Source organism: Synchiropus splendidus, chromosome 6 (assembly GCF_027744825.2).
Source record: "Synchiropus splendidus isolate RoL2022-P1 chromosome 6, RoL_Sspl_1.0, whole genome shotgun sequence".
Lineage (NCBI taxonomy): Eukaryota > Metazoa > Chordata > Actinopteri > Syngnathiformes > Callionymidae > Synchiropus > Synchiropus splendidus.
The window spans coordinates 1,717,603-1,732,542 of record NC_071339.1 but is presented as its reverse complement, the minus strand read 5'-3'; the positions used below and the strand labels follow the sequence as shown (position 1 = coordinate 1,732,542).

Here is a 14,940-nt window from a genome sequence, read left to right as displayed (position 1 = left end):
TGAGTGCGCGAACGTGCACCCGCCTCATCAGGAGTTCACGTCCTCGATGTGAATTTCAGTCTTGGGACTGGGTGCGATGACGTCAGCAGCCAGCGGCGTCAGACAGGCGGCAGCGCGGACGGAGCGGGACTCCACGCTCCCTCCCCAATTACTGCCTGTCCGTCAAGCGACCGGGCGCGAGACAGAGAGCGGAACAAACAAGGACAGAAGCGCGCCGCAGACTGTTCACCCGGAACACGCGCCAATGGACAAAGCGCGAATCATATCTGACTTTATGTCCAAAAGTCAATTTAAAAACGGGTTCATTCGCGTTTGCAGCTACACTGAATCTTGACGATCGAATGTGTAAATATTTGCAAGATATTCAGAATTCAACTGAAGAAAGAGGTTTACAGTAGTGAGCTCGGGTTTCGCATTCTATTACTGTCTACATATGATAGTGTATGATGTTTATGACCATGAAACAGGGGAGTCAGAAGCATCTTTTGCGAGCACCCTTATTCCGAGGAGTTGGAGTTATGTTTTCAACTCCCTTGCGGTCCTTGAATGCGTCATCGAGCTGAGAAAAGCTTCTCTTGTGTTCAGGTGTCTGTCAACTTTCTGTGACTCGGAGTAGAGCCGCGCCATCTCTCTGCTCCCGGTCACCTTGTAGTCGGAGTTATTTCAGTCAGATCAAGTGAGAGTTACTCTCCTGCTGGACTGGAAGCATGTCGACTCCACGTCTTAGCGCTTTCAAGGTGCGTGTTGGCGGCGTGTTTTTTCTTGATTCAGCAGAAAGTAGAAGTAGCACAGTGTGACAGTTGAGTCGCGGATCCGCCAGTGCGGAGCGATGCTTTGACTCCGCCCACCTCCTGTCAGCGCCGCTTTAAGTCCCAGTGGACGCCGTTTTAGTCGGACAAACAGCCCAGACTGGACCTGCTGCGCACGTCCAACGCCGGTTGTGGGTTTGAGAACGAGGTAGGACGCGCCGCTTCAGAGACCGACAAACCCGAAACTCACCGTTTCCTTTCCAGGTCGCGAAGTCTAAAGGGACGTTCTTTCAAATGGGAGCGGTGGTGTATCGCGAGTGGAACCAGTGAGGGAACCCTGTGGGACATTGGTGACGACCTTCGACCAAACAGCTCCCCAGGACATGGATGTGGCGGCGGATCAGCCTCGGTGGATGCACCACCATGCCGTGCTCAACGGTCAGCACCCGGACTCTCACCCCCACCACCACCACCACCACCACCACCACAGCCTGGGACATAACTACATGGAGCCCACGGCGCAGCTGCTGCCCCCGGACGAGGTGGATGTTTTCTTTAATCACCTGGACGCGCAAGGAAACCCGTACTACCACAACCCAGGCCGAGCCCGGGTCTCCTACAGCCAGGCGCACGGTGAGGCTCCGCGCATCTGACGCCAGTCTCTTCTGCCAGAGCAGAAACGGCACCCACGCCGCCTCTTCTAAACGGCCATCATGAGCATCAAATATTCTTGCTCTGCTTATTGATTTACGGCCTGTTTGATTGCCAACATGAAAGGATGTCGGCTCATTTAATTAAAATATGAAGCGGTTTAAAATTCATTGTCCTACATTAAAATGACGTTGTGGTTAGTTTGAGGGTTACAACAACGAAAAACGATTTATCCGGGATCAATTCGTTACTGCTATATTCGTGAATCATTTTATGAGATTACCTAGCTTCTAAATTTGAAGTAAACAAATTAAACAATCGCATTTAGAGAAATGAGTAGAAAAGACTAAATTCTGTGAAGGTTGGCTCCTCAACACTCTTAATTTCATGACTGTTTCAAACGGACTCAAATGAGACTCATTTTTATAAACGCTTACAAAACAGTATTTATTATATATAATGTAAAAGGAATAGCACTTTAAATTCAAGGTTTTCGATATTTAAACTTGAGGCATCTTGAAATAGTCTGAATAATACACGGTCAGTTTCTTAAAAAGAGTCGTGAATTATAATAATCAGAATTTTGAAATAAAAATCACAGCATGAAATGGATATACAAGTAAAACAAAAATAACCTCTATGACGCAAAAAAATAATGATTCGACAGTTAAAAAAATAATGACTCAACTCAACATGTATCGTCTGTTGTAGACGAATTTTCTTGTTTTAAAGTTCACGTGGTTGATCAAATAAAGCGTCAATATTTCGACCATACAACGAGCAGAGGTTGAAACGCAGTGAAATAACAAAAGTGACAGTGGCACAGGAGCAAGTGTAACGTTTGGTTATGAAACTGGGTTTTAGACAGCGATATCTGGCAAGATCTGTAACGGAAAAAGAACTCGAAGTGTGTGGCTGGTGGAGATGCTGATTCAGCGCTGTTTTTGGTGATTGACAGCTCGCCTGACCGGCTCGCAGGTCTGCCGGCCTCACCTCCTGCACAGCCCGGGCATCTCGTGGCTGGACGGCGGGAAAGCCGCGCTCTCAGCCCACCACCATCACCACAACGCCTGGGCCGTGAGCCCCTTCAGCAAGGCCAGCCTGCACCAGCCCGGCGGCCCCGCGTCCCCCGGCAGCCTGGCGGCCGTCTACCCGGGCGGCAGCAGCGCGAGCGCGGCCTCCGCCGCCTCGCTCACCCCGCCGACTCACTCCAGCCCGCAGCTGTACACGTTCCCCCCGACCCCGCCCAAGGATCACTCCCCGGACCCCAGGGCTTCGTCTCCGTCCGCCACCAGGCTGGAGGAGAAGGATTCCAGCCCCAAATATTCCTTACCGGAGGCGATGAAGCTGGAAGGTGCGAGTCCGCTCAGGAGCAGCCTGGCCTCGGTCAGCTCGCACCAGCCCGCGTCCACGCACCACCCCATCCCCACCTACCCCACCTACTCCATCCCCGCCGCCACTCACGACTACAGCGGGAGCCTGTTTCACCCGGGCGGCCTGCTCGGGGTGTCCACCGGGTTCCCGCAGAAGAACAAGAACAAGACTCGCTCCTGCACCGGTGAGTGAGAAGGTCGTCGGCATCGATAGCGCGACACTCTCAGAGTGAAACTATAAAGGCTGGATATATTTACACATCACTCGCACTCACCTGACAAACACGTTCTCCCACGAGCGGGGTCAAAAGTCAGGAAAAACTTGAACCCGACACATGGCGCACCAACAGTCTTTTTTAAATTCCTCTTATTTACCTAAACATACAGACAAAAATAATCAGAATATTTTTGCGTATTAAAACACAAAAAGGAGAACAATCCCTCCATTTTTTCCACCGTTAACATGACAGAAACAACGTAAATTCACATATACGTTACTCCAGACCAAACAATATCAGCCACTTTTAGTCTTTAAAACTAGTGGCTTTAGATGGATTTTCTACATCAGATTTGGTAACTTGAAACAATGGCGTGTTGGTGCAAGTCAACCTGCAGGAGATACCAAGGTGATAGACTGCCCACACTCGACCAGGTATTGACTATTGTGCATCCTACAGTCAGATTTGTAATAGAGTCCTGTTACATAACATACCCTAAAGTGTTGTTCTGTAGTGTATAATCATTATATTTAAGAGAACTAGTCAAGGTTTAATGGTGGTTAACCTCCACATATAAAATGATGTGCATTGCTCAGCATCATGTTCACTTGTTTAAACTCTGTCGAGCTAGTGAACATGAGGTCCAACGGAGTGTGTTCCATAGGTCATGGTGAGAGCAATGTGATGGTCAACACTGTATCTATACGATGAGCCGCCAACTCTAAACAAGATTTTGCTTAGGATGAAGTGAATTATCATTTGTAAAACTGAAGTCAAAACAACCTGTAGCTGGCTGAGTACACAGCGAGACCATGACAACATGATGACACGCTCATTGAAGCACAATGGCACGCCACGTTGTTTGTTATTGGCTTTTCGGCGTCACAAAACGCTTGACAGAGGAAATGCAATCCGAACGTGACCAAGACCTCAGTACTCCTGTGGTCCATTACGCCAAAAACAATGAATCAAATGAATCCATGACGTGAAATTTGAGAGGGGTAAACACAATTTTCAAGTTCAAAGTTCAAAGGTCACACAGGGTTTGCCACGCTGTAGTTCATTTTTGTGTCACCACATCAAGTTTAGAATCATTCAGAAGCAAAGCTGAATAGGCCGCGGAATACTGCTCTCATTGTTCGACTTATTGATGAGCCCATTATCATGAATCATAAAATTTTACAGCCCACACTTTTGCAGCCGTATACATGTCAAAACTTGTTACATACAATTGCACACTCATACATTACACACTTGCTGATTGGTGAATCACATTATTGTTATATAATATATAATAATGCCTGCACTGATCGTGTTTTTACCCACATTTTGTTTGTTTCTCTAAACAGATGTGCACATCAGTGACTTGAAAAAACATGATTGAACTGCAGACACTAATGGAGGTGTGCGTGTTTCTGCAGAAGGTCGGGAGTGTGTGAACTGTGGCGCCACGTCAACACCATTGTGGAGGCGCGACAGCACCGGTCACTACCTGTGCAACGCCTGTGGACTCTACCACAAGATGAACGGCCAGAACAGACCACTCATCAAACCCAAACGCAGACTGGTGAGTCCCTGTTCAGCCCGCTCTCTTTATGTGTGTGTGTGTGTGTGTGTGTTGGGAGAGTCAATATTGGGAGCGCAGAGAGGAGTCAGGGGGACAGAGGGGGACAATTACAGGAAAGTTATATTTTCTCAATCAGCTTCCAGGAATTGTCCCAGTCAGTCACCTCTTGCTCCTTTGGTTCAGACTGTTGGCAGAGAGCGGCCATTGCTGCTGTGACTCTTATCATTATTGCTACGACTTCAGATAGCCACTGATAGCGGAGCAGCTGCTCCGTCACCCTCAACGTCTGATCCTCCTTCATACCTGACGCTGTCGTGTCCAAAGTGTTCTCACACGGAGGAAGAAGATTTGGACTTAGCACATGGAGTCAAAGCAAAATTATATTCACATCCAAAATGATATATTTTGTATCTTTTTTAGCACATATATAAACTCAATTTTGCACTCATTAAAAAGGCCAAATGAAATGATCATACCTGAATATGAGTTACGCCGCTTCAGAGTCTGCTTTATTTGGGTTTGTACATGAGAACACATGTCTATGTTCATAACCAGAGCCAAAGTCTCCAGCACAAATGTGACTGTCTGTCGCTTTAAACCAAACAGAAATGTCCTCAAAAACCCAACATTTTAACACATCAAAAGTCTAATCCATCACATTTGAGCCAACAACTGCCTATTTCATGGAAATACAAAAGCAAGAGGAATGTGCTGTGAGCAGTTAGAGCAGCTCCAGAGGTCAGAGTCGTATATCAGCCGGAGCTCGCCGCGTCTCATGCAGAGTTTGCAGTGTTCGGCGGCAGCAGCCTCCCAGTTGTTTCCTATCCGGATATCTGACCGGTCCAGATAAAGCAGCGCCTGTTTCCTCCCGCGGCCTCTCATATAGTCCCAGTCCTCGTTTTTCTTGTGGTCAAACACTCATGACACAGCGGAGTGGGAATGCTATGGAAGCACCCGGGCTTTAGAGTCTCCTGTCAAGTCAGTGTTAATATTCACTTCGTGTGTGTGTTCACTTGAAAGACAACAATAGTCAGAGCTATTATAACTTCATGATTATTCTGACATGATTACCGTGGAATCCTCGCTCACACACCTCAAACTTAAGGCAACACAAATCTGCACTCCACGGTTTTGTTACACACAAACTGAATCAATATTGATGGAGACATATTTAATATTTAAGTAAAGAAAGTGCTTTCTGTTTAGCATAAACCGGCAAAAACTTCAATCCTGGAACTAAATCAATGACCAGCATCAAATGTCACGCGCGTTATGTTTATGTTTCTGATGAACAAAGCGACTCATGAGGATTTTCTGTATGTACAATGGAAGCTATTTCCTTGTGCTTTTGCTGTACATAGCTTCCTGAATGACCAACCAATGATGTGGGTGAGAGTCACATGGCAGAGTGAACACATAACCAGGAAGCAGACTTGGTGTCTGCCACACACATCTATTTACTTTCATGAGATTGGTCTCATTATTTTTGCCTCCATACACACACGGTGAACACACACCCGAATAAATGCACTTGCCGTCAGCACACCCCAAGTTCCAGTCATACAGGAGATTCATCCAATAAATAACACGGTGAATAAATAATACGTTTCATAATTAATGCCGCTTCTCAAGCAATATTGTAAATTTAGCAACATATGAGAAGATTGTTGCCTCTTTTTAGCGCAATTCCATGTCCACTTTTTTGAAGAACTGTCCTCAAGTTTAATCCGACTGCTCCTGATGTGATGATCCACAGTCTGCTGCCAGACGAGCCGGAACCTGCTGCGCTAACTGTCAGACGACCACGACCACGCTCTGGCGGCGCAACGCAAACGGGGATCCCGTGTGCAACGCCTGCGGCCTCTACTACAAACTGCATAATGTAAGTCTTTCACTGCCAATTGCTGTGTCGGGGCCACACAAAGCCAGAGGGGTCAAGTAGATGGGAAGAGGCCAGGCAGGTTTCACCGACGGCCGAGCAGCCAGATTGGAGATTGCAAATGAAGCGGGTGAATGAGGGTTGTTTTACTCGCAGACGTCTTTGTGCTTTTTGTTTCCGTGCAAGATGTAATCCCCTGGAGCATGACAATAGTGGAGCTGTTATGGAGTGGAACTGCCATCGGGTCAGACTGCACTTTAAATCTGAGGGGATCACACTGATGATATTCAACATTGTGTAGGCGGCTTTGTTGCCATTGTTCAAGCATGAAGCCAAGTCAGTTTGAAATCTTAAGTCAGTAAGACCTTCGCCCAGCAGCTCCTTTCCAGCCATAACACGGCTTTCACCTGACGCTTCTGAGCGGCTGCTATGAGTACATGTGCATGCTGTGACGAAGTGACAGCGTTTCCACTCTCCTTCAATCTTCAATCTCTTTCAAAAGCCTTGACTGTTTAGTGGCATAAAGCCTTCTATTGTGGAATCTGTATGGTCTTTATAAGAAGCATGTGATAAACATCTGCGTCATTTCTACTTCAATCTATTTTCCTCACATCGTAACACTTTAAATGTTTGTATCTATCTAGTTAGTGAAGGACATTACCACAGGAAGAACATCAATGACTACAAAAATGGCCGATTTGGCATTTGGCAAGAAATTTGAAGTGAATCCTTGTCAGCTTATCATCAGTCGCACCGTCATCTGAGTTGGTCCCATGAATGCGCAGGTACAACCTGACGTCAGGAAAATCTGTGGTCGAAAAAATTGGATGAAATGTAGCATCATGTGTAGGTTTATTTCCTAAAACAAAAGCGCTCTTGTTCACGTCCCAGCAAATGTTTCATCTTGTTAACGCTGTAGACGACATGGAAAAGCGTGACAGGGACTGTTTCAGGTGCTGCTTGTTTCAGCAAAACCTGAACCCACCACGGCTCTCTCTTTGGACGCCCCTGGTGTCGGGGTCATGGGCAGTTTAAAGTCTTTTTGTCATATCTCCAGGCTTCGCTGCACGTATGAATAACATGCTTAAAAGTACATCCATTTCAGCCAAGTACAGGACAATTCTTACAATGGGCTACTGAAGGGTGTTGGCTAATGCTAAAGAGTTAGCTAAACTGGACTGCGCACAGGCCACATGCTGGTCCACTTACCTCCATACCGACTTAGAGAAACACACCTGGCTCCGCCTCTCTTCCGCTGCCTCATAGAAGCCCAGCATGTTCCTTGCCATTGACTTGTCGGGCACATACATCAGTATTTCTCGCTCAGACTTGCCATGACAATGATGTGTTTCAGTCAGGGGCAACTTCCTTGGTGGAGTTGACCATCTGCGTCTTCATGTAGCAGCAGTATCGACGTCTTTAGAAGTGATCAGATCACTGCCCTCTGACCTGAAGTCACGTCTCACCTTCCTGCTGCCTCTTCCCTCCAGGTGAATCGACCTCTAACCATGAAGAAGGAGGGAATACAGACACGCAACAGGAAAATGTCCAACAAGTCCAAAAAGATCAAGCGTTGCAACGACAGCTACGAGGAGTTTACCAAGAGCATGCACGAGAAGAGCTCCTTCAGCTCCCTGGCTGGACACATGTCAATGGGCCACCTAGCGCCCTTTAGCCACACGGGACACATGCTCCCCACCCCGACCCCCATCCATCCCTCCTTCAGCCACCCGCACCACTCCAACATGGTGACGGCCATGGGGTGAGGAAGGAGGGCAAAGCTGGAGTTGGTACGAAGACATGTCTTCTGTCCGTCCTGATTCTGACCTATTATGCAGCTGTATATATCAACGGAGCAGGGGACTGTTTTCCTTCATCAAAAGGTACCTGTTTTTCATGGGTGAGGACAAATGTATCAGCCAACTCACACACAAGCCGTGGCATCACTGCAGCAGTGCCAGCTGTCGTACATGACTGCGGGAAAGTGGGACATCCTGGACAGATGGACCCTCCGAACATCTGCTGGATTCTTAACTTGCATTTTTGCTGAATGAAAGTTTAAAATCATGCTTCAGAGAGGCCAATGAAATGTTTATTAACTCTTATTTCACACTGTTGTAATTATTATTATTATTATTATAATGACGGTTGTAATTGTTATCCAGATAATTTATTTTCAGCTTTTGTTGTTTTGCTATATTTCCTAAACCTTCCTGTGGATCCTGCTATGTCAGTTACAAATGGTATTTTTTAGCCTTTGTCTTTTCGCTGGTCAGCATTTATACTCGCTACAATAAAGTGATCAAGTCAATTCAGGGTTGGCTCTGTGGCTCCACTGTTTCTGAAGATATTAAAGGAAATATTTAATACATATAGAAAGACACGGCAGGAGGAGACACGGCGGGAACAGAAAAATGTTGCTAGCAGAGCACTGTGCTGTTGCGTTTGATGCCTCTATTGAGGAACACAGATAAACACTTGTGAGTGGAACAGTGCAAATGAATAACTGAATAGATGTTAGTGTCCAGATTGACGTGATGTGGAGGTGAATCAAAAGAATGGGTAATGACAAGACTAAATGAGAAAAGACAGCTACAGATAGGACTAGAAAGAGGAGTGAGTCAGAAGGAGATCAGGCAGGAGGAGTGAATGTAAGACACAGAACTGTTCAAGCTTCAACTCTCTGTCTCAATTTTGGTTCGGAATATTACATTGTGAATAAGCTGACTGTGAACAACTCGAATGACGCGACCGTCACTTCCTATAACAAGTCTTTCTTCATCAAATTGGGATTTTTTTTATTTGGAATCTGCGGGCAGACGATGATTTGAGAGACGGACCAAAGCTGCGCTATTTGACAGGCTGTACAAATGCCCTGCCATCATCTGAGAACGCATCGACCCATGAATGAAACTGAAGCCCCTTGTGTCTGGTCCACTTCATCAGCACTCACAAACGTATGAAGGGGCGTTTCTAATTCCCCCATGTCTTAAGTGACAAGACGCAGAATTAGCACCAAACACATGATTCAAATTTGGCTACATCACACAGAGCAACCCTGCTCGATCTAAGGTGTCATGCAGGTGACTTTTACATTAGACTTACTGTGACTGTTGGACTAGTTTAATGCAAAGACAATAAACTGTTGCGGTTCATTTTCAATGTGAATGACATGCTGAACTTCTAACTGAGATAGTCAACAGCAGTGCTAGCTCGGTGAAACATGCAATCCCATCACACATTGTATTGTTACGGGGTGGTAAAAACTGACCCGTCATTGGAATGGATCCGTATTTTGCGGGTCTTATCCTTGATGACGAAAAAGACGAATGCGACGCGCAAATGCACAGGCGTTGTAGGAGAATGCACGCGTTTCCTGTGTTACGAGGTGAAGAGTCACGTATTTGGAACCGAGTTTGCTGAGTACCTAACGTTGCAGGCCCACGACTTTTTCACATGTGTAGCAATTATACAATTAGCCAGCGCAAAAACACGACCAACCAGGAAAGGAACAGAGGGTGGAAGTGAACTGTCAACTGCACTGAGAAGGCGGCTCCATTCGCTTCCCTCCTCGGTTCTGCCGAGACACAATACTGTAGCTAGCGATGACTGGCCAGTTCAGAATTCGGCTGGATGAGCCAATCAAAACAAGAACTTTGCACTGAGCAAAGTTGCACCAAAAAGTCCTGCACTACACAAGAAATGAATCCTGACCGCAAACGCGATTGCTCTGCGATGATTGATTTTTGTTTGAGATCGCAAGGATGGTTCATTGTTCCAAACAAACCTGTCAATTGAGAAGCACGAAGTGAATGAAGAGAATATAGGGAGGACATGACCATGTATGGAAGTCCCCCCCATCCATGACACGAGGAGAAGCAGCTAGGTTTTTCACCTATCACATTACACCAACATCAGCGCTTTTCTGATACACGTCTGACATCAGAAATGAAAACTTGGCTTCACCAGAGTGTCGATATGTCATCAAACAAGCGGGACACGAGGCTGATCGGGAGGCAGGGTTCATCTAGAGTGCAGCAGCTTGACCTCGCTGGAAGCACTTACTCTGAAGCCGCAGCGAACCCTCCCACACTGCACTTTAACTTAGCTTCATTGGAGATGTCACTTCCTCCCGGCCTTCATGACAATGACTGAAACTTTCACATAAAAAGAAGATTAAAAGCTGCTTGAAGGTAACAGAGCCTGGGCGAGTGGGTGGTCACCCTAAATCAGCTCCACCAGAGGAAATGTGCTCGCCCTCCGCTCCTCTTTGCCGTGTTTGTTTTCCCTCAAAACTTGATTATTAAAATCAATAACAAGAGACTTCAGAGCGGATAGTTACCAAACAGACGGAGGAGAAGATGAAAGCGAAAAGGAAAAGCTCAAACGTCTGAAGCTTTTGATACGGACAGAGTGGCGACTGCAAACAGATAGAAATCTGCATCACATGCTGCAAATAAAACCTAAGAAATAAACAGCGGCAATATTTCATGCTCTCTCACACAATTCTCTGAGCGCTGTTCAGTGGGAACTACATTCCAACGTCATCAAACCCAAGCAAGTACGGTCAGAATGACTTCAAAAAGGCAGAAACCTTGGCGTAACCTGACCAAGAATTTGGGATGGAAAAAATGGGGTGACAAAAGAACGGGGGCTGAAATACCTTTTATTAGAGTCAAAGCACATCCACCCTGACACTCACACTGGGACAAGCCTCAGTGACATCTGGGTCTCACACGCAAAGATCTGGTCCCAGCTGGAATTGAAACTCTAAAAACGAGAGGAGCTGTCAGTACTGGAACGTGTGAAAGGCGCTGCGTCACACTGGGGACCTCTGAGTGACAAAACTCTAATTCCCACTGAGACGCTCTCACATTCACATCCACAGGGCCAAAACATCCTGCTCCAAAAGTCACTCAACTTTACTAAACCCTTCTCTGTGGGGGTAGTGTCTTCTCTGAAGTTACTTTAAAGTACTGAAAGTTAGCGATTGAAACCTATTTTGACAGAATAATGTCAAGGGTGTTGATGTTGGGAGACGCAGGTCTCCACCAAAGAACTCAGCGCAGAGTAGCGTCCTGTGTTAGCGCTCTGGGGACCGTCAGGTGTCCGCTATCTTATAACACCGTGGACAAAAAGCTCGAGGCTCAGCCGGTGGAAAATCTGAGAGGCCAGGTATCTGGGGCGGTGGGCAGGATTGGAGCAGACAAATCATCCCAGGTACGACGCACAACGGCTGCCCCCAATCTGTCTCACAGCTCGCCCACATAGCATTCGTGGAGGAGACCTGGAATACACTTTCCATATAGCAAGCACAATCCCAAGTAAGGTGGATTTGAATGTCCGAAAATTTAACGCAAAAATATTGAAAACACAACCAGAGACATGAAGGGAGAAAGGAGGCAGCGCAGATCTGCAGTCTGCAGCCCTGACTCCACCGCCAAAACAGCCCAGAAAACCCCTAAGAAATTGAGAAAATATATTGATGAATAAAAGACATTTTCACAGTCTAGGTAAACAGATGTAGCGTCTTGTGTTGACTTTACTAATGGTAACACACTGTGCTTCCTTTTATTAAAGAATACCCTGGAGATCTTTCATCCAGAGAGAAGTTAGCCACGATTTCTTTTCGCCAGGGGTTGGTTGTGAGAAGAGAAATATGTGAAGACAACGTTCACACACTAAGGTGGGGCAAAGGCTAGAAATGAGGCCAGGAGAAACTGGAGACACGGATCCGTGCTCAGGGAGAAAAGCAGGCTGCAAAGAGAAAAGGCAGAAATGGATCCTGGCTTGCTGCTTCTGCGGCCGCCTGTGTGCGAGTCAGGAGGATCCCTCCCTCCTCTTACTCTTTGCTCTTCCTCCGACAACCTCACATCTTTAATTTCACTGCCATTGTTGCGGCGGCCACAACACCCAGTTGCATTGTTCTGTTTACAGCCCGGACAGAAAGCCGCTGTTGTGTCAACTGCAGAGGAGACATTTTAAGTGAACAAAAATCACTGCCGGTCACTGCAGGTGCAACGACTCAAAGAGCATGAACACAATGTGTGTTTCCTCAACAGCTTAACCCTGTTTTTAGCAGCCATTCACGCACACGCACACACACGCACTGCAGAGGTCCAGTGTCGCAGTGCATTATGGAATTAGCCTTTTTTTAATTCCACATTAACATGAATTTTGTGTTCGACCCATTTAATCTGAAAATAAATTCATTGATGCATAAAATTTGGATGTCTCTTTTTAACAACAAATTGTTAATTTGTGTTTTTTTTTTTTTTTTCAAGCGTATGAAACGTATAAATACATTTTCTTGCTCCACTTCACACTGAAGGTGTCAAAACATCCCCTTCCAAACCTGGGCAGGGACTGAGCATGTGGTGCAGGCGGATCTGGAGTCATGAGCGAGTGAAAGAGAATCCAGCGTCTCCTCTAAACAGGATCATCTGTGTGACAGACAGGATCAAACTGCTTGGCTTTCAGCCTGCTATTGTGTTTTTATTGTCATTTAAGAAAATGCTTCCTCAGTAAACTCATGCCCCAGGCCTCTCACGGACACAATGTTGGGCGCACAAAGCTGAGATGTCTGTGACACGCAGCCAAGACGTTGAGGCACAATAATGGCTGAGGATTGAGTGACGCACTGAGGTTATTAGTCCGTGCTCTGAAACCTCGTGTGCCTCAACACAGCCACACGTTACCCAACTCAGCACCAGCACCATTACATGCGTGAAACTGCCTCATTGCAGAGTGGATTATAAAAATGCACAATGGGCTTTAAAAACGTATAAAAGGTAATATTTAAAAAAAAAATCAATTTAATGTGGTAAATACAAATATATTGTATTGTACTTTGATATTAACCTAATCTATTAGCACATGGGAGTGAAAACCTGAAGGAAAAAATCACACAAGGTCTCCTTCAAACAAAAATAACTGTTAATATATTTATGTAATAACCTATATTCGTGGCAATTGAAAACACTGCGTCTGCACCTACCGACCCTTATCATGAGTATGACAGAAAGTGGTACAAAAATAAATGAATAAACACGTTGCTGATGTAAATAACTAAAGCCTCAGTGAAATGTCAGAAACAAACTTGAACCAGTGGTTGTGTCTCCAGTGCGTGTGATAGACTGATGGATTCATTTCAGGGGACTTGTCATTTTCTTACTTTGGATCGTGCTGGAAAAAAAGGCAACAGATTTGAAATATGATGAGCCAGAGTCAAAGAAGTAGCCGTGCATTTTGTGGAGAAAAACAAATCCACATTTAAATGACGATGCACGAAGTGGAGTCTGCTGGATGTTTACACCTATGACAATAGGCCACGCTGAAGCCTTTGACCCTGGCACACCACGACCAGGCAGCAACTGATAGCTGGTCCCAACGTGTATAGCGTGACCTTTCATCAGGGACTACAAGTCCCTGTAAAAAAACAACAAAAAACAAAACAGTCTGCAGCCGAAAACTGTCCCGAGAACACAATTCTATTCCTCAGCGGCGTTTCTGTTTCTCCATCCTCTGATAGTCAGCAAGACTGTGTGTGTTACTACTTTACTGTGAAGCAAACGGAGGGCAGCGGAGGGATCATGTGACAAGAGTCAGACTGAACCCGGCGCCTACGTGCTTTCCAGAGGTCAGGACGGGGTCGGCGTGCGGCTACTGTGCCCACACTGCCATATACGTGCCTGCCACCCCCCTCCTTCAAACAAACGCCCAGCAATCCCATGGTGAAACAAGACAATAGTCACTGAATGGTTAAGGTCCACGATCTTCCATGTTGGTCTCTTTAATAATTATGTCATATGTTTCCCATTTCTCCACAAACGGACGGTTCCCTTTCTAATTAAATTCATCCTGGACTTCTCGAATTCCCAGGTCACGTAACATGAGCAAACAATGTTCTGTCCTACCGACATTAGCACTGGCCATTAGTGACATCAGCGCAGTGCACGCGGCCGGACCAGGAGATCAGGGCAGGGGGACGTTGGGGAAAAGAGGGAGAGCCATTTCCACGGAAGAACATCATCGGCCCGGTCAAGAGAGATGCTAATAAGGCAGCCAGTCAGAAGCACGGCAGAGCTGCTGCTGTATCCGCTTTCACTCTGTGTTCTCCAACTCCATTACAGTAATACGCCCCGGCCGCTTCACTGACAAATAAAAGCAACACCAAACCCACAATAAACACAATTACGCCACGAATTAGAGCAAGAGAGGCTGAAGTGTCAGCTGAGGCCTATGAAAACGTAGCCCCCCCCTCACCCCCCCTTCTCTTTCTCTAAACACACAGAGTGAGATGACTAACTTCATTAGCGTCCCTGTTCCTCAGGGTGAGCACAGCGGACTGAAACCCAATTACCACACCACAGTCAAATGAAAAGCTTTTCCGCTCAATGGGTGCAATTCATCTCTCGACAAATGAACAACAACACTTCCACCGTGTTAATGCTTTCTTTCTGCAATTCCAGCATCATCAGTCACGGCGCCACGTTTGGCTCAA

At 46.2% G+C, this 14,940-nt stretch overlaps 2 protein-coding genes across 5 annotated transcripts in view; one reads left to right on the top strand and one right to left on the bottom strand.

Annotated features, from left to right (window-relative positions):
• eefsec (eukaryotic elongation factor, selenocysteine-tRNA-specific) overlaps positions 1-14,940 on the bottom strand; it is a 76,303-nt gene that overhangs the window by 16,872 nt on the left and 44,491 nt on the right. The window lies entirely within an intron of this gene.
• On the top strand, positions 806-9,461 carry gata2b (GATA binding protein 2b). Of its 3 annotated transcripts, none has more exons than XM_053869203.1 (6): positions 806-957; positions 1,014-1,382; positions 2,359-2,958; positions 4,416-4,558; positions 6,315-6,440; positions 7,928-9,461. In XM_053869203.1, the coding sequence occupies exons 2-6, from the start codon at positions 1,133-1,135 to the stop codon at positions 8,201-8,203; spliced, it is 1,395 nt and encodes a 464-aa protein (XP_053725178.1). In that variant the 5' UTR covers positions 806-957; positions 1,014-1,132; the 3' UTR covers positions 8,204-9,461. The 3 variants fall into 3 exon arrangements, with proteins under 3 accessions (XP_053725178.1, XP_053725176.1, XP_053725177.1); XM_053869201.1 differs by having other exon boundaries at positions 4,413-4,558; positions 7,928-9,382; XM_053869202.1 differs by lacking the exon at positions 806-957 and having other exon boundaries at positions 972-1,382; positions 4,413-4,558; positions 7,928-9,383.

Excerpts from the sequence above, each read along its gene's own strand:
- gata2b (XM_053869202.1), top strand. The coding sequence starts at position 1,133 with ATGGATGTGGCGGCGGATCAGCCTCGGTGGATGCACCACCATGCCGTG. Across the intron at positions 1,383-2,358 it reads CTCCTACAGCCAGGCGCACG|CTCGCCTGACCGGCTCGCAG; the intron begins GTGAGGCTCCGC and ends GGTGATTGACAG. Across the intron at positions 2,959-4,412 it reads CAAGACTCGCTCCTGCACCG|AAGGTCGGGAGTGTGTGAAC; the intron begins GTGAGTGAGAAG and ends GTGTTTCTGCAG.